Source organism: Balaenoptera physalus, assembly GCF_965194825.1.
Source record: "Balaenoptera physalus genome assembly, chromosome: 2".
NCBI lineage: Eukaryota > Metazoa > Chordata > Mammalia > Artiodactyla > Balaenopteridae > Balaenoptera > Balaenoptera physalus.
Window position 1 is genome coordinate 97,495,152 of NC_138883.1, and position 18,673 is coordinate 97,513,824.

Below are 18,673 nucleotides of genomic sequence, written 5' to 3' on the forward strand. Positions count from 1 at the left end.
ACTTCAGACTTTATTTTCTTTCCTTGTGCTTTTGGGATCTACAGATCTCATTTTAAAAAAATCGAGACGGCATCAGTTGCAGTGACAGGAAAGACGGGGCTGCTTAGCTAATCTCATACTTAGTGAAGGTTGGTAAGTTTCCATGGAACTTTTACACAGAATAATCAACCACCAGTTTCTCAAACTTCTGTGTGCTGAGCACCTACCTCACTCAGATGTGCCCACATCTGGGTCAACCATAGCATCCTAAGAACTCAGCAAAAATCCTTACTTAATGCACTGCCTTTTACACTTCATTGTATAGAAGAGGCAGTGAACAGAACAGAAGGATAGATTTAGCATCCAACTCATTTCCTTTAAAAATGTCTTATTTACTACAAAAGTAATATACGTAATATACAACTAAAATAAAATGGTTTTTATTTTTTAGAAGGTAAATACTGTGTGCATAGTGCTTTGGACGCAGTGAGCACCAAGTACATTTTTTGGTTATAATTAGTGTTATCTAGAATCATAAGCTCATAAAAAGGAAATGACCTTATGAGACTCTTAAACTCCCTTGCAGTTGAGGAATCTGCTGCACAATATCCCAGACAGATATTCATACTCAGCCTGTGCTTTAGCAATGCCAGGAATAAATAGATGACTTTCTTTACTCCAGCCTTCTCCATCAAAGAGAATGTTCCTCAGACCAGCAGAGATGAAACTAAAGGCCGACATTAAATGGGATCGCATTTAGATGCTTTAAATGTTAAAATCTCCAGGTAGAGATAACTTATTTTATTTTATAAGTATTTTTTGCGTGTTTATTTATTATTTTATTTTTGGGGGCTGCAACATAATGCATGTGAGATTCATGTTTTTGCACATAATCATAGTTGCTCTTTAATGTAGTATTGTCTTTTATAACTGTACCACAGTTCATTTGTGTATTCTCCTGATAATGGGCATTTGGCTCATTTTCTATCAGTTTGGAGATATTATGAGTAAAGCTGCAGTGAGCATTTTTGTACATCTTATTTTATTAACACAAACACTATTTCTCTTGGGTAGATAGCTAGGAGTGAAATTGCTACACCATTGTGGTATGAGTGTGTTTGGTTTTAGTAGATACTACCAAATACTTTTCCAAAGTGGTTGAATCAATTTGTACTCCATTAGCAAATTATGAGTATCAGTTGCTCTACATCCTTATCTACACTTGGTATTGTCATTCTTTTTCATTTTAGCCATGCTGGTAGGTATATGTATTTTTATTTTTAAAAAGACAAGTTACGAAGAAAAAAAGAGCCAGGCCATCTCAGCAATTTAATATGAGAAACTTAAAAATACAGAGTTAGGCAGCTCAGTCGAGTGCTAACTTTCCTATTCTTAGCTTAATTTATTTACTTCTTAATAAATAAGCCTCGATTTAGTTCTTAAACAACTTCTTAAGTTAGATCTGATCTAGGAAGAAACATCATAAACAAAGCTACTGTCATATAAAGGTAAGAGGTTAGTGTTTCAATAATCTTGAATGACTCTAGGTTAACTTAAGTGACTTTAATAAGTTTACACTTAGCCTTGAAATTAGATATATCTGCTGTTTTTTAGTACTTGGCATGGGCCATGATCTATTCTCTGTTGACGATGTAGTAGTGAACAAAAGAGAGTCTCTGATTGAATATAGTTTAGATTTTAGTGACAAGATATAGATAATGAATCAATAAATATATAGCATGTCAGATAATAATGTAGAGGGAAATACAGGGTAAGAAAATAGAGATTGCCTAGTGCAGTAGTGGAGGGGCCTGTGGGAGTTGATATTTTATATATAGTGGACAGGGAAGTCCTCTCTAAGCAATGGATATTTAAGCAGAGATCTTAAAGAAGTGAGGGAACAGGTCATTTAGCTGTTTCAGGGAAGAGTTTTCCAGGTAGAAGGAACATCAAGTGCAAAAGCCCTCAGGCAGGAGTATGCCTGGTTTGATGGAGGAAGAGCAAGAAGATCAGTGTTGCTGAAGTGCTGTGAGCAAAGTGGAGGACAGTTGGAGATGAGTTGAGGCTTAGTGGGGTGGGGGGATTGTGTACGGCCTTGTGGACCACTGTAAAGCCATTTGGCTTTTATTCTGATTGAGATGAGATGCCATTAGAAGATAGTGAGTAGCAGAAGTAATGGAATCTGGCCAGTTCACACAAGAACCTGTACACAAATAGACACTTTATTTGTAGTAGTCAAGAACTGTCTTTCAACATCTGAATGGTTAAACTGCAGAAAATACATAGCATGGAATACAATTTTAAAAGTGAACTATCGATACACAGCAACTTGGACGAATCTTTAGGAATTTATGCTTAATGATCCCTAAGGTTACATATTGTATGATCCTATGTATATAGCATTTTTTAAATGACTTAATTTTAGAAATGGAGGGCAGATAAGTTGTTTTCCAGGGGTTAGAGAAGGAGATGAGTGTGGTTATAAAAGGACAACATGGGGAATCTTTGTGGTGTTGAAACTGTTCAGTATCTCCACTGTAGTGGTGGATACACAAACCTAAAAGGTGATAAAATTGTATGGAACATACTATACACACATATACACAAATATGAGTACAAGTAAAACTGGAGAAATCAGAAAAAGATCAGTGGACTATATCAATGTCAATATGCTCATTGTGATGTACTATAGTTTTGCAAAATGTTGCCATCAGGGGAAACTGGACAACGTGTTCAAGGGATCCCTCTGTTGTTTCTTACAACTGCATATGAATCTATAACTATCTTGATAAGAACTTCTTAAAAAGAATAAGATAGCTCTGGTACCTTTGCAGAAAATAGACTATAGACTATATGGGCATTAGAGTGGGAGGAGGAGCCCCAGTTAGGAGGAGATTGCAGTGGTCCAGGAAAGAGATGTTGATGACTTGGACCAGAGTGGAAGCAGTGGAGATGGTAAGTCCATGATGTTTTAAAGATAGAGCCAAATGTTTGATGGATCACATGCGGAGTCTGAGAGAAGTCAAAGTTAACTCCAAAATTTGTGGACTGAGCAACTAAAAGAATGGAGTTGCTGTTTATTAAATGATGAAAACATGGCAAGAGCAGGTCTGGGGGAGAAAATTAAGAGTCTGTTTTGTACATTCACATTTGAGATACCTGTTAGCCATCCAAGTAGAGGTGTTACCTAGGTAGTTATTTTTAAGTCTGGAGTTGGGGAGAGAGGTCCAAATTGGAGATATAAATCCAAGAGTTGTCAATGTATGAAATCACCTAGGGAGTGAATATAGAAAGAGAAGCTGTCCAAAGAACTTAAGTCCTGGGGGCACTCCCACATTTAAAGGTAGGAAAGATGAGGAGGAACTAGCAAAGGAGAATGAGGTGGGAGAGTCAGAGAGATAAAGGGAGACCAAGAGAAAATAATGTCCCCACGGCCAAGTGAGAAAAGTGTTTTAGGATAAAGGAGTGATCTGTTGTCAGATGCTGCTTCTCATAGGTCTCGTAAGATGAGGGCTAAGAATTGACAGCTGGCTCTGTATCTTGATTATGGTGGTGGTTGTACAACTCTACATTTACTCTGCATTTATCAAAGCTCACAGAACTGTACATCAGAATGATGTACAGTTCTATATGTAATTTATAAAATGTAATAATATACTATATGTAATTAATAAAATATTTTAAAATTAAAAAAAAAAGAATTGACAGCTGGATTTGGCACCATGCAGGCCATTACTGACAAGGTCAGTTTGGGTAGAGTAAGTGCTGGGAACAAAAGCCAAACTGGAGAAGGTATAAGAGAATAAGAGGGAGGGAACTTGGGGTACCAAAAACAGTTCTTTCAAGGAATTCTGCTATAAAGAGGAGCCAAGAAATTGTCGGGAGGGGGATGCGAAGTGTCTGGAGGGGGATATGAAGTCAAAGGAATGTTTGTTTTTAATTTGGGAGGTATGTTAACAGTCTATATGCTGATGGGCATGATCCTGTAGAAAAAGGGCCCAATTATTGAAGTGATCTTGTATAAATGAGCATGGATGGGATTTGGTCACAGGCAGTGGGTTTGGCCTTAGATAAGAGTCTGGACAGTTTATCTATAAAAACAAGAGAGAAGATAGAGTATATGAGTACAAATTTAGGTCGGTTGGTAGATATAGCAGTGTGAGCTTAGATATCCTTTTATGATTGCTTTTATATTGTCAGTGAAATATTAAGGTAGGGTCTTCATCTGAGAGTGATAGATAAGAAATATTAAAGGTCTGAGGGAAAAGACGAAGTAAAATAGTCAGATTATGGGAGAGTGACTGCACTAGGGAAATGCAGTGGGATTAGTAGGCAGCACTCTTTGATGTTAGTGGTGATAAATATTAAATATGGCTGGTCAGTTGGTGTGTTTTTCTCCTGCTTTATCTGTCACCCTGGTACAGGTGAGGAGTAGGAAGAGCGTTCTAACCAGGATTGGGGTTTTGCTAGAGGAGTTTCAGAGAGAGAGAGAGGATCAAAGAAATTTAGAGTTATGGAGGGGTACAATTATTGGTAATGATTAGAACTAGGTTACAACCATAGGGATGTAGAGCTGAGGTAGGGCAGAGGACGGGACCATCAGAAGAGAGAAGGTCAAGGAACTCAGAGACTAGGTGATGAGGGTCAGCAGTGTGGATCTTGAAATCACAGTGATTGCTGGGTGCCAAATTCATGATCATCTCTTCTTCAGTAGTTTGACTATAAGTATTAAAAATATTGGAGAGAAAAATAAGTTAGGAACAGTAATTGTATAATATTTTTTTAAAAATCATGACAGAATATTTGCTTGTTTCACTTTTTAGTCTCAGCTCTTTGCAAAAGATGATGCCAGAAATAGTATTAACATAGGCACTTTTGTTTAGCCTACAAATATATTTAAAGGCCATAGCCAGCAATTGTTTTATTTAGTAATTTTTTATTGGTTTATTTTGTTTCGCTAATTGGTTATTATTATTATGGGTGTTCAAGATTTGTCATATGAGAACAGTTCACAATGTGGATCTCAAAACAAACGATTATGAAAATATTAACCAGGAACCTTTTTTTTTTCAGACCTAGAAATATAGGTGGCATAGGGCCATGTTCAGCTCTTCAGAAAAAATAGGTATGGAACAACAACAACAGAAATTATTAAATACTAACTGAAGTTAACACAGAGGTCATCCCTTAGGGCATCTTTTGTCCTTATCTCCTTACAGCCAATCTGTGAACAAGTCCTTTTGGCTTTGCTTCTAAAATATGTCACATGTTTTTTTCCACTTCTATCTCCACAGCTACAACTTCAAGCAAAGCCACCATTGTTTTTCACCTAGATTGCTGCTGTTAGCGGAGTCCTAGGCTGAGAGGGTTGCGAGAGACCTTTAGATCTTGGCTTAAAAGTCACCTTTCAGAACAGTCTATCTGAACCACTTAAAGTAACTTTTCTGACCCTCACTTCTCCTATAGCATTGTCCTGGGTTTTTCCTTATCATGTTTATTGCTATCTGTTATTACCTTGGTTTTTTGTTCATTGTTTTTTGTCTTTCCACCACCTTTAAAATAAACTGGAGCAAGGAACTTGTCTGTCTTGTATACTGCTTATGCCTATTGTCTGGAACAAGTCAATTCCTGGTACAGAAGATGTTCAAAAATATTCGTTGAATGAACAGTAAATATATTGGAAAACAAATAATCACCTGGGAATCTTGTGACAGAAAAAAAGACATTTCTGATCTGGCGGGTCAGGTTGGTTCAGTACCCAGGGGTCCTAGGAGAAGCCAGTGAGGAAAAGACACGCAGTCTTAAGCCCAGCACATCTGAAGAGTGAGGCTTGGTATCTCCCAAGGAGGAAATTCATTTCTACTCAAAAGAAAATCAAATCATCATCAGGGCATGTATTTAATTTCAGAGGTCTGGTGACTGATAATCAGATGTTTTTCTTTTGTTTTAACTAGGGAAGATTAGACAGCAGAGAACTCTGAGCCAAAATGGTTTGACACTGAGGGAAGAAAAGATGAACAATGCAGAGGCTATAAAGGATTAGCAGAAGTATCAAGGACTGATTATCAGTGCCTTTTTAGTTGTGATAAGGGAAATAGAGTGAGGGAGCAAGAGGGATACTAGATATCTGGGGCAGGTAGAGGGAACTACCAAAGAAGGAAAAGGAGAGACTAATATATGATCCAATTAAATCAAATTTGGCTTAACTATGTGTAACCACGTACTGCACCTGGTGATGGCAACCCAGTAAGAAATGAGATCTAGAAGAGAATCTCTCTTCTTCAAGGGGCTTACAGTGTCCAGCAAGAGAGACAGAAGATGACCTAATACACTGTCATTGTTGGTTTGACATGAGATAGAGGGTGTCTTTAGGAGTAGCTGGCCAGCCATCTTTGGGATAGGATTTCATGTGATGGTCCTCAGCTTTGCTTTTGCAGAGACCTGATTTCAAACCACCAATAGGTGCCTAATTTCTTAAAAAGTGACCCATACTAACCACACTCATAAAAGACTGGTGCATAAGTCAAAACATCAGTTTATTAATTTACAGTGAGGAAAACTACATGAATAGCCAAGTTTTAATTAGAAGATTACTTGGTGAGCATGGAGAGGAGTAAGGGGAGTTGAGTGATGTAAATGTCGAATGACATCAGGCATTGGCCATCTGATGCTTCTTCATATGGGACATATAACTGCAGTGGGAACCAGCTAATCACATCTGCTGGTCAGGATATCATGCCTCCCTTGTACTTCATGAACACGGCCAAATCTTGCTTAATGAACCCCATTTTCTTTTTTTTTTTTTTCACAATTTACATTTTTTAAAAAATTTTATTTATTTATGGCTGTGTTGGGTCTTCGTTTCTGTGCGAGGGCTTCCTCCAGCTGCGGCAAGTGGGGGCCACTCTTCATCGCGGTGTGCGGGCCTCTCACTATCACGGCCTCTCCTGTTGCGGAGCACAGGCTCCAGACGCGCAGGCTCAGTAGTTGTGGCGCACAGGCCCAGTTGCTCCGCGGCATGTGGGATCTTCCCAGACCAGGGCTCGAACCCGCGTCCCCCGCACTGGCAGGCAGACTCTCAACCACTGCGCCACCAGGGAAGCCCCCCATTTTCTTTTATTTGCCTGCTTACTGCCTACTTTCCATGGTTGTGTTACCATCATGCTATAGTCATTTGTTCTATCTACTTTTTTGGGAAACATTCTCTTATCGTATGTTGATCTTATCAGTTGAAGATACTAATCTTTCCTGGGGGTCCAATCAAACGGAGAGCAGGGAAAATTTCAGGGAAGATATGTATGACATTTTAGCTAGGCCTTGAAGAATATGTAGGGGTTTGAGGGCAGAGGTAAATGAGAAAGAGTGCATGCATTGTGGAGAGAGGGAACGAAATAAGCAAACAGCATAGAGACCTAAAGCTTTGGGGCCTATTTGGCCTATAGGCTATGTGATGGTGAGCAGCCGGAGATAATATAATAGAAAGCTAGCTGGGTGCTGGTTGTGAACTACGTTATCTCATGCTGAGGAATTTGGACTTTATCTTGTAGGTCAGGGCTTGGCAAACTTTTTCTGTGAAGGGCCAGATAGTAAATAGTTCAGGTTTTACAGACCATATGGGTCTCTGTTGCATTTATTCAACTTTGCCATTGTAGCACAAAAGCAGCCATGGACAATACGTAAGTGAATGAATGGGACTATCTTCCAGTAAAACGTTATTTACAGCCATAGGCAGCAGGCCGAGTTTGGCCCACTGACACTGTACTTTGCCTAACCCCGTTGAAGGTACTATGAGTCTATTTTAGATTTTTGAACTAGAGAACAACATGATCACATGTGTGCATTTAAGAGAGAACAGATAAGAGGCTGAACTCTGAGCCTGCCCTGTTGAAATAGTGAGGAAATGGGGGTTAACACCTCATATTTTGAGAGAATGCAACTTTGAATCACGTAATTTCAGGTTTTTTTCTTAATAGTCAGTGTCAAGACCTTACTCTATAAAAAAATGTGAACTGAAGGAAAATAAGTGGAGATTGGTTAAATAGAGAAGTATTTCTCTTAAAAAATTATTGTGGATCCTAGTGTTAATTATTTTTGCAAGAACTAAATTGCCGTCGATGGGAATATGGTACCGACTGCTTCAGTAGAAGTTCTCTTTGAGTTCACTGTGCCTCTCTGACCATCTACCATGTACAGGTATAGCTCTTCTACTATTTTTCTTTTTTATACAGATTTTTTAAAATTTTATTTATTTTTTTATTTTTGGCTGCATCGGGTCTTAGTTACAGCACGCGGGATCTTCGTTGCAGGATGCTGTATCTTTCGTTGCGGTGTGTGGGCTTCTCTCTAGTTGTGGCATGTGGGTTTTTCTCTCTCTAATTGTGGTGCTTGGGCTCCAGAGTGCGTGGGCTCTGTAGTTGAGACGGGCTCTGTAGTTGAGGCGCATGGGCTCAGTAGTTGCAGCACTTGGGCTTAGTTGCCCCGTGGCATGTGGGATCTTAGTTCCCTGACCAGGGATCGAACCTGCGTCCCCTGCATTGGAAGATGGATTTTTGACCAGCGGGGAAGTCCCCTTCTACTATTTTTCTATGTTTGAATCTCAGAGAAACCTTTGGTTACGTAGTGCTGTGTCTCCATTTTGTGCAAATGCATCATTTAGGTATTAAGACTGCCTCTGTATTAGTTTAGAACAATTAAGGCAGGTCTACCTGGTGCTGATGCAATGATAAATATAAATGTAAATATGACATCTGAAATCTCACAACAGTGCTTCATTTAAAGTGATCCCAAAGATCTAGAATACAGCTATTTAAAAAGTATCTAAATAGAAGAATCCACCTGAAAATTAGCAGGGTCCTGAAAGTCTTGTGTGAAAAGTAAGGAGGATTCTAGAGACTAGTAATACACGAAAAGGAAGTTGGTTAATGGAATGAAAGCTTTTGGCCCAGAATACTCCAGGAGTTTCCTTCTGTTCCTCGGTATTGCCTCCGCTAACTGAAATCCAGTGAAGCAGTGGCAGAGTGAAAAGGAAAGCGTACCATGGCAACAGTTGTCATAGACTTTGGGGACTATTTTAACAAAGTTCTTCAGCCTGTGAGTAGGGCAAGATAGACTGCCACAAGAATGTGAGACCTAGTTGTCAGAATTTACAAATTTATGAAGTCAGTTCCTCTAGAGCAGTGCTTCTCAAAGCCTAGTTCCTGACCGGCTGTATCAGCACCACCTGGCAGCTGGTTAAAAATGCAGATTTTTGGCCCTACCCTAGACCTATTCAATCAGGAAACTGGGGGTGGGGCCCAGGGGTGGTGTCCTAACAAGCCCTCCAGGGGGTTCTGATTCAGTCTAAAACATGAAAACCACTGCTCTAAAAAGTGAGTTAAGGATGGAGAATTAAACAGTCTGATCATACCAGAATTTCAAGTTAAAAGATTTTCTACATCCGCCTGAAAGTTTACCTGACTTATCTAGCAAAACTAACTTTTGCTTATATACAACCTTTAGAAAAAAAAAAAAAAGACTGAGTATATTATGCTTAAAAAAATCTATTCCTGTGCTCTGTAGATTATGAAGTGTATTTTTATGAAATGTATTTTACATTAGCTTGGGGATTAAAAAAAGTTCCTGTAGACCCAGTGTAGATTTAAGATACTTTTCTAGCACACTGGTTGAAACCATTCAGAATTTGTTCCCCTTCTGATATACAGGTGTCAGAGGACAAGCAAGAGAGGACATGTTATCCATGGGACAGAAAGCAGAGCAAAGCACGGCTTCCAGAGCTTCCCTTCTTAAGGAGTTCTGAGCTTCTCTTGCTAATACTTGGCACATTGTCAGCACACAGATAATCCTCAGTGAAGGATGAGAGTTGAGAGGGAAGGTAACAATCAAGTTAGAGACTCTGAGAATGTGAACACTTGTGGTGAGTTTTGAGCAGCATTAGGTAGGATGAGCAGCAGTTGGTTGCTTTCTACTGAAGCAGAATTGAAGCTTCTGGGAAGCTCTGGTGTAGTACCTGGAAGTTCTTGGCAAGATTTCATAATCCGAACTTGAAGGAAATGCCTTTCCATTGCTTTGAAAAGGAAAAAACAAGCCAAAGAAGTAAATTCCTTAGATAATTAAATGAAAAACACTTTGATATGTTTCCCCCTAGAAATACCTTAATAAACTAATGAGTTAAAAGAAAATGGAAGAGATTTTTAACATATAACTGACAAGATTAGTATCCGGAATATAGTAAAGAGCATCTATTTTTTTTTTAAAAGATAACACAATATAAAAATGGGCAAAGAGGGCTTCCCTGGTGGCGCAGTGGTTAAGAATCTGCCTGCCAGTGCAGGGGACACAGGATCGAGCCCTGGACCGGGAAGATCCCACATGTCTCGGAGCAACTAAGCCTGTGCGCCACAACTACTGAGCCTGCGCTCTAGAGCCCGGGAGCCACAGCTACTGAGCCCTCCTGCCACAACTACTGAAGCCCATGTGCCTGGAGCCTGTGCTATGCAACAAGAGAAGCCACTGCAATGAGAAGCCCGCTCACCGCAACAAAGAATAACCCCCACTTGCTGCAACAAAGACCCGACGCAGCCAAAAATAAATAAACTAAATAAATTTATTTAAAAAAAAAACGGGCAAAGATTCTTCACAGACTAAGGAACACCACTATGTCTAAGTGACTAAGGCCAAGAACGTATGAAAAGATACTCAACCTCATCATAACTCAGCAAAATGCAAATTAAAACCACAATGAAATATCATTTCACATCCACCAGAATGGGCAAAAAAACCCACAATAACTGATAATATCAACAATCAGCAAGGACGAGCAACATGAAATTGTCATGCATTGAATCTTCTAGGAATGTGAATTGGTACAACCACTTTGAAAACAGTTTGACATTACCTAGTAAACTTGAGTAATACCATACCCTTTTCCCAGCAATTCCATTCCTAGGTTTGGACAACTTGGAGAAACTCTTGCACATGTATACCAGGAAATAGGTAACAGCAGAAAAATAGAGTAGGAAAGACTATAAGTAATTCAGATGTTCATTTATATAACAGAATATGATATAGACATGAAAATGAAACAAGTGCAGCTCTAAGCATGAACTCAAAGCAATGCTGAGTGTAAAAACCAAGTCACAGAAGGATACATACTGTGTGAGTCCATATATATACATATATATATGTGCAAAAAATAGCAAAACTAAAACTGTTTAAAGATATGTACATTTAAGGTAAAACTGTAAAGAAAGTAAGGGAATGATTAATTCAGAATTCAGTACAATGGCTACTTCTTTTGGGGGAAGAGATGCAACTGGAAAGGGGAACATGAGAGTACAAAGTAATGTTTTCTTTCTGAGGCTGGGTGGTGTGTTCATGGTGTTCATTTTATCAATCTTTAAGCAATACTATGAACATGCTTTGTGTGACAGATTTTACTTTGGGATAAGGAGCCATCTCTTGGAGTAACCTGTTTAGTCACTCTAAGGAATGTCATGTTCCAAACCTATAGACCCTGGGTGGCATATAACATTGCCTTTGCCCCTAACACCTCATTCCTATCATATTGCCCATTATAATACCTTATTAGTAGGATGACCATTGAATTTATGGCCCAAACTGGAACACTTGAGAGTAAAGTGAGGGGATGCTCAAAATAATTAATATGTATTTCTTTGAAATATTTATTGAACAAGAAGTTGGTTTTATTGTATGTTATAAACCTCAAAAATAAATTATATTAAACTACATTAAAAACTTTTTGGATTGATTGTCCAAACATTAAAAAATGGTGAAAACTAAGTAATTACTCATGGTACCTATTCATGTACTTTTATCAATTTCCTACCCTTATCTGTCTCAAATACCATATTATTGGTATTTTAATAAAGGGAGTATTTTTTCAAAATGTTCTTCTATTTATTTTTTTCTCCTAACATTGCCTGCCACCTTCTTTATTTTATTTTATTTTTTTAAAGTGAATTATGTATGTATGTATGTGTGTATGTATGTATGTATGTATGTATGTCTGCGTTGGGTCCTCATTTTTGTGCACGGGCTTTCTCTAGTTGTGGCGACCGGGGGCTACTCTTCGTTGCGGTTCACGGGCTTCTCATTGTGGTGGCTTCTCTTGTTGTGGAGCACGGGCTCTAGGCACGTGGGCCTCAGTAGTTGTGGCACATGGGCTCAGTAGTTGTGGCTCGCGGGCTCTAGCACGCAGGCTCAGTAGTTGTGGCACATGGGCTTAGTTGCTCAGTGGCATGTGGGATCTTCCCAGACCAGGGCTTGAACCTGTGTTCCCTGGATTGGGAGGCGGATTCTTAACCACTGCACCACCAGGGAAGTCCTGTGCCACCTTCTTTAAAATTGCATTTTACGGTTAATATATTTGAAAGTGCTGATACCTTCTATTGAATCGTCTCCTCAGACTGTATTATTTTTAATTGAGAAAATACACTCTCAGGATACTTGGTAAGCTTGTTGTCTTAAAGTTGGAAATACAAAGGATGTTTACCAAACTTAGTAATGACAACAATGATAATTATGTGTTCAAAAAAGTGAAAAAAATCCAGAGTAACTGCTCAACCAATGAAGTGCCAGTAGAACAGGTGTAAGCCAGACCTGTCTTTGGCAGTTACACAAAATGCCTGCAATTTAACATCTGCATAAGCACAGCTCTGTTAATTTGCTTGTTATTGGTCCCAGATGCTTGCTAGCTGACAGACCCCTGTGGTGAACCTTCCTGTCTTCATAGGAGATGAAAACACATAAAAGGGTCCATAAAATGTTACTAGTTTGAGGAGGAAAATGTATTAGTTAAAATATTAAGTTGGGAAAACTTGGGAGAAGGGAGTAGAAAGTATATCCAAACTTTGAAGTACTGGGCATTTTACAGCCAAGAAAAATTTAGCGAAATCAGGAAGTCTAAGGATTATTTCTTATTCACATAGGAACATTTTATGAGGCAAATGATCCACATATATGGCTAGAATTTATAGAAATACTTCATTTTTACTTCACGCTTTTTGCAGTACTTACTTTAAGTATTTTTTTTTCCTATAGAATAGTCTTGCTATATCTGGAAAGATGCTGCTTTTTGAGTCACTTCATAGCTGTTTGGGAGGGATGAACATGGTGAGGAAATGGTGAAGGTCCTTTCCTACCACCAGACCCTCCTGACTAATCTTGCCAGTCAGTGGATGACATATCCCAGCATGGTTTTGAGTATTTTGCTGAAACATTTTCAGAATGCTATGTTTTTTTCCTTTAAAAATGCCTTTTCCTAATAAGAATGCTAGTATGTATTGGTTAGAATACATCTAATATTTCATATTTAAAAAATAATCAGTGCACTTTCTTCAGAATTTTCTTTTATTTCGACTTGTAACCTAGATTACTTTGCCAAATAAATGTATTGTTTTCATAATGCAACAAAATATAAATTAGAAGAAAAAATGCAAAAAATTTTTTTAAATGAACCTTCTCAAAAAATGTTTTTTCCAATGGCCATTCCTCCCATGGAGAGCATATTAATCTCTCTCCTATATTAATATTGAGTCAGAAAATAATGTTCTAAGCAATTTACAGGAAAACAAGCATGCCTCAAACATACTGTGCTTAAACAAAGTATTCTGGTAGCAATCATTTGAAAGCAATTGATGGAAAAAATTATATTTTGGCACATATTATAAGTTCTTCCCCCCTAAAACTCAGTTATCAGGAATCTAAATTCTGTCAAGTAGCTGTTTTAATGGATTTCAATTTTATTCTCTCCTCCCCCTCTTTTTTCCCAGTGTGGCTTTTTGTTTTTGTTTGGTTGCTTTTTGTCAACAAAAGACAAAAGGTAAAGACATTGAATGATTCATAGGCAAGGGTAGTGTGTGATACGTAGTCAAAGAATATATGACACATGGAAATTACATTTCATTTAACCTAAAATAGATCTAAGTAGGTGGGGATGACTTAATATTTTAAATGTTTTTGTTTCTTCTCTCCATAGCTTTAAGAAAAAAAATAAGAAATCACTTCCGACTGTACTGAATAGCAAAAATTAAGTGACTGCAAACCATGGCACTATCGTTCCGGAAGGACTTAGAAAAGTACAAGGACGTTGATGAAGATGAACTCCTTGGGAATCTATCAGAAATAGAACTGAAACAACTGGAAACTGTGCTGGATGATCTTGACCCTGAGGTAGGTGCTAGACAATAAAGAGAAATGAAATAATTTTTCAAACCCTTTGATACTAAGTAGCTGCCTTTGAACAGTTAGCTTTTCCATGACTTTTCCCTGACACTGCCATCCCCCTCCTCCTCTTTATCCAAATGAACTTTTGGCCTCCTTTCCAGTACCCCCACTTCTGCCTGGTATCTCTAATGACATGACTGTTGTAAACTATTTTCTCCAACATTTTTATTTTCAAACATCTCCTGAAATTTTCTTCCCTTTAAGAAATCTTTTCTCTCTGGGCTGGGAAGAATGTTTTTGGTAAAATGCGGCAGATTATTAGCTCTTTGACATACGCCAGCCTCTATGCCTCTTCAGGGCTTCTGTACCAGGATGGCTGCAGTGTAGAGAGTGTCTCTAGAGGGTCCTTCATGACCTTAAATCTAATTATTACCTTTCTGAAAGATGCTGACCAAATTGGATCAAAGTTTCTAGTTATTGGTAGAGTAGATCTAAGCAGACTCTGGGCAATACTGCAAACCATGTAGAGCAGAACTGAATATATGAATATATGTTTTATTTTGCAAAATGGCTGTTGCTTACCTTATGCATTACATAAGGCTAAGGTGGAGACCCTTGACCCTGGAATTGTTAATCCCTGGTATGTTTGGAGCGGTTGTTGCAGCAGGGCGTGTGCGGCTGGGAGGCAGTGAGGGGAGAACACTAAGGTTGTGCCTCCTTGATCTGAAGGTAGTGGCTATTTGCTAGGCTGCTTTTCTTTACCACATTTTATTATGACAAGACATTGACTTTTAGTGCCTTTTAAGGACTGTGGTAAGAGTTTGTTTTATGAAAGTGTTCATGTCACTACCACACATTTATTTCCTGCTAGAAGGTTTTCTAATTTATGTTGAGAATTACACCCCTTTTCTCAGCATTACTTTAGCACTTGGGTAATGTGTCAATACCACTGATCAAATCCCTTAACCATAATTGTTACTATAAGGAAGATTTTTCAGTGCACCTAAGTCTGTGGGGTAACTCAGAATAACAGTGCTGTTTTGCAGGTTACAGCAGTATCTGCTCCAGGCAATTCAACCTATCAGACCTATTTGAATCAAATAGTAGGAGCATAAGAGTTCATCTGGTCCAGGGTTTCTCAACCCTGGCGCTGCTGACATTTGGGGCTGGATAATTCTTTGCTGTGGGGCTGTCCTGTGCGTTGTAGGGTGTTTTGCAGCTTCCCTGGCCTCTACTCACAACATACTAATAGCATACCCTCCTGGTTTAAAATGTACCTGGGATTCTGTTTTAATCAGGTCTGATAGGATACCATACATGGAAACTTCCTTGAAAGAAGAGTTTATTACTTTCAGTTCCCAACAGCAGGAGGTGCACCAAGCCCTGCAGGGCCACATGGGGGAGCAATTGGGTTGGTCAGGAGGTAGGAGTGAGGAGCAAGTGTGGCCCAGAACTTTTATTGTGGTTTCCAAGGGAAGGAAAAGGTGAGACAGGGTGGACAGATTTGAGCAAGTTTAGAATTGGATAGTTTGAATAATTTCAGTGGCTCTGGGCTACAGGAGTGGTCTCTCGTTGTCCAGTGCCTGGCCCTGGGCAGTTTAGGGCAGGGGAAGTATTGGCTTTGTGTGTGAAAGATGAAAGAGGTGGTCGGGGGTGTGGGCTCTGGATTGGTTGGTTTTCACATGAGAGGCACATGGCAGGGGCTGGGGGGAGTTGTTTGCTATCCCTAGGAATTAGTTAGCCCTGGGAGGGGCAGTCTTTCCAGGATTAGCAAGGCCCCCAAGATGTCAAAGCATCATAAAATACAGAAAATTTAAAAAGTGATTAATATGCCCTCCCCCCAACTGTGACAATCAAAAATGTTTCCAGATATTGCCAGTTGTCCCCTGGGGGATGAAAACACCCCTGGTTGAGAAACACTGATCTAGCGCTTGCCCTCTGTTTCACAGATGGAAAACAAAAGTTAGGTGACTTGCCTCAGTTATTACAATTAGGGAAAGAACTGAGACTAGATCCTTTACTACCTGATTGATCCCTGGCAGAGTCTAGTGGTCCTTCTGTTAAACTACAGTGAGTCCCCTTTAACTCGTGCTTTATAGGTCTAAAAGCTGATGGCTTATATTTTCTTCTTTGGAAATCCATGGCCTGCTTCTTTTATGGGGAGGCTTGGGTTCTAACTTCTGGATGTATTTTGCAGACTCCCCAACCCTAGTTGTAACTCCCCCAACCTCAGATACTGTTAGTTGAGACTAGAAGAACAGTGATGTTTACTGACAGCTTGCCACTCGTTGGGTGAAGTTTCTGGAAAGTGTTTCAGTAAAGGAACAGGGGAGACAAGAGGGCCAGGGCAGCAGCAGCTACTTCAACCAGAGGAACACACTGTACCTTACAAAGTCTCAGAAGGTAGATAAGAGAAGAGCAGGTGAAGTTTGTATATGGTGCTATTCTGTTATATTTTGGAGGGCTGTTTTACTTTCCTTATGCTGCATTCAATATATTTATTTGCTAACTTACTGTGTTTTCTCAAAACTTCTGTCTCAAAAAGACAGCCAGCCAGCCTAGGCAAAAGGTAGTTTTTTCGTTTCTAAGACTGGGAATAAATTATTACAACAAAATTCCACTGCAAGGGAGAAGCATGTAATTTTCAGTGGCAGTCATTTTAATGAGATTTTTATCTATTTGTTAAGTAATTATGATCCATTAACTTTCTTGATTAAAGTGTGCTTCTAATAAAGCTTAGCTCATGGCCTCCAAAGCCAGTTAGCTCTCATTTATTTTGTGGTCAAAGACTGTATTTAAGGAGCCAGGATTCCAGCTAACATATCATTTAAAACCTGTATTTTTTTTTAATATTTAATTATTTATTTATTTAATCATTTAATTAATTATTTATTTTTGGCTGTGTTGGGTCTTTGTTTCTGTGCGAGGGCTTTCTCTAGTTGTGGCAAGCGGGGGCCACTCTTCATCACGGTGCGCAGGCCTCTCACTATCGTGGCCTCTCTTGTTGCGGAGCACAGGCTCCAGTCGCGCAGGCTAAGTAGTTGTGGCTCACGGGACCAGTTGCTCCGCGGCATGTGGGATCTTCCCAGACCAGGGCTCGAACCCGTGTCCCCTGCATTGGCAGGCAGATTCTCAACCACTGCGCCACCAGGGAAGCCCTAAAACCTGTATGTTTGACATGGGCTTGAACAGGCAGGTGGTATAATGCAACTCCATTGCTACCACCATGAAGTAGCAGTATGTATACATGTGCCTTATTGATGGTGAAGGAAAGTAACTTATATTAATTTGCCTTAACGAGCATTTTTCTTTAAAAGTATTCTCAAATCTTTATTCAGTAAATATTGGGGTGGGGGGCAACCTATAGATCTCAGGTACTATGCTAGGCTTAGGAATATGAGAGTGATCAAAACAAATGTGGTCTTTGCCCTCATGATGTATAGTCTGGTAGGAGTGTGAGGAATTAGACATTAATCAAATAATCGTGCCATATATAAGAGCATATAATGGGAGGTCAGGAAAAGTTTTCCTTGGGGGAATGGAGCTGCAGTCTGAAAAATGAGTTGCAAAAGAGGATGGACAGAGCATTCCAGGGAAAGAAGTATATGGCACGTACAAGGGAGGAACAAGGGCTGATGTGGTTAGAATGGAGAGGGTGTGTGAGATGAGGCTAGGGTAACCTTGGTGGGTGGGAGTGAAGGTTGAAGAGTATCAGCAACTGATCCAGGGAGACCAGTTGGGAGGCTAATGTAATAGTCCCTCCCAGCTTGGATCATCGTGTAGACCAAAGTAATGGTATTGGAGATGAAGAAAAGTTAGACAGTTTTTTAGGAAGTAAAAATGGATAGGACTTGATGGTTTGTTGAGAATGGATTCTTCATGTGTAGGTCTTGTCTTGATTTCAAAGTCTGAGGGTAGAAATCTTGTATTTCTTTTTTATATTCCTATAGACAATTTTGTGTTGTAGAAACATTTTTGGTGCATGGTTAGGAAAAACCTCTTTTGTATTTCATCTTGATAGGTGAGCTTTCTGTGTTATGCATACACCATTACATGAGGAAAACACAAAGGCGAATTTTATGAAAATATTGTGGATTTCAGCAAATGGCCAAAGTTGAAGTGCCATATTTTCTAGTTATAAAATGAGTATTTCTTATTATCATTATCCATATAAGATCACTCTTTGTAATGAAAAATGATCTTATAACACCTAGGAGATTCAGCATCCTTGCCAATATTGTGAGGTGTTGTAGAACAGAGTTGGCCCTTTTGTGTAACTTTTCTGGCTGCCTCCCATTTTCAAAGCAAAGAATACTTGGGAATTGTGAGACAAGGTAGTATCACCTCTTCGGTTTTTGACTAGCAAAAAGATGCACCTCACATTGTTTAGTCACCACTTGTTATTCCTGGGCTTAGTGAAAATACAGAGTAGGGACTAAAAGAGACAACTTTAGTCCATTGCCTCTCACCCCTCCCCCACTCTCAGTTACTCCATGCACTCAAAAAGTCT

The 18,673-nt window shown here is 39.3% G+C and overlaps 1 protein-coding gene across 3 annotated transcripts in view; it reads left to right on the forward strand.

Annotated features, from left to right (window-relative positions):
• The window catches only part of TMOD3 (tropomodulin 3), an 87,022-nt gene that overhangs the window by 25,133 nt on the left and 43,216 nt on the right, over positions 1 to 18,673 (forward strand). For 2 of the 3 annotated variants that reach the window (XR_014259152.1, XM_082448031.1), the window contains exon 2: positions 13,976 to 14,169. Coding sequence is in view for 2 of the 3 variants with exons in the window: in XM_082448031.1 (XP_082304157.1) it covers positions 14,044 to 14,169 (126 nt within the window). In the remaining variant the exon portion in view is untranslated. Of the gene's footprint in view, positions 1 to 5,052; positions 5,105 to 13,975; positions 14,170 to 18,673 lie in introns of all 3 variants that reach the window. The other variant, XM_082448032.1, reaches the window with a different exon arrangement.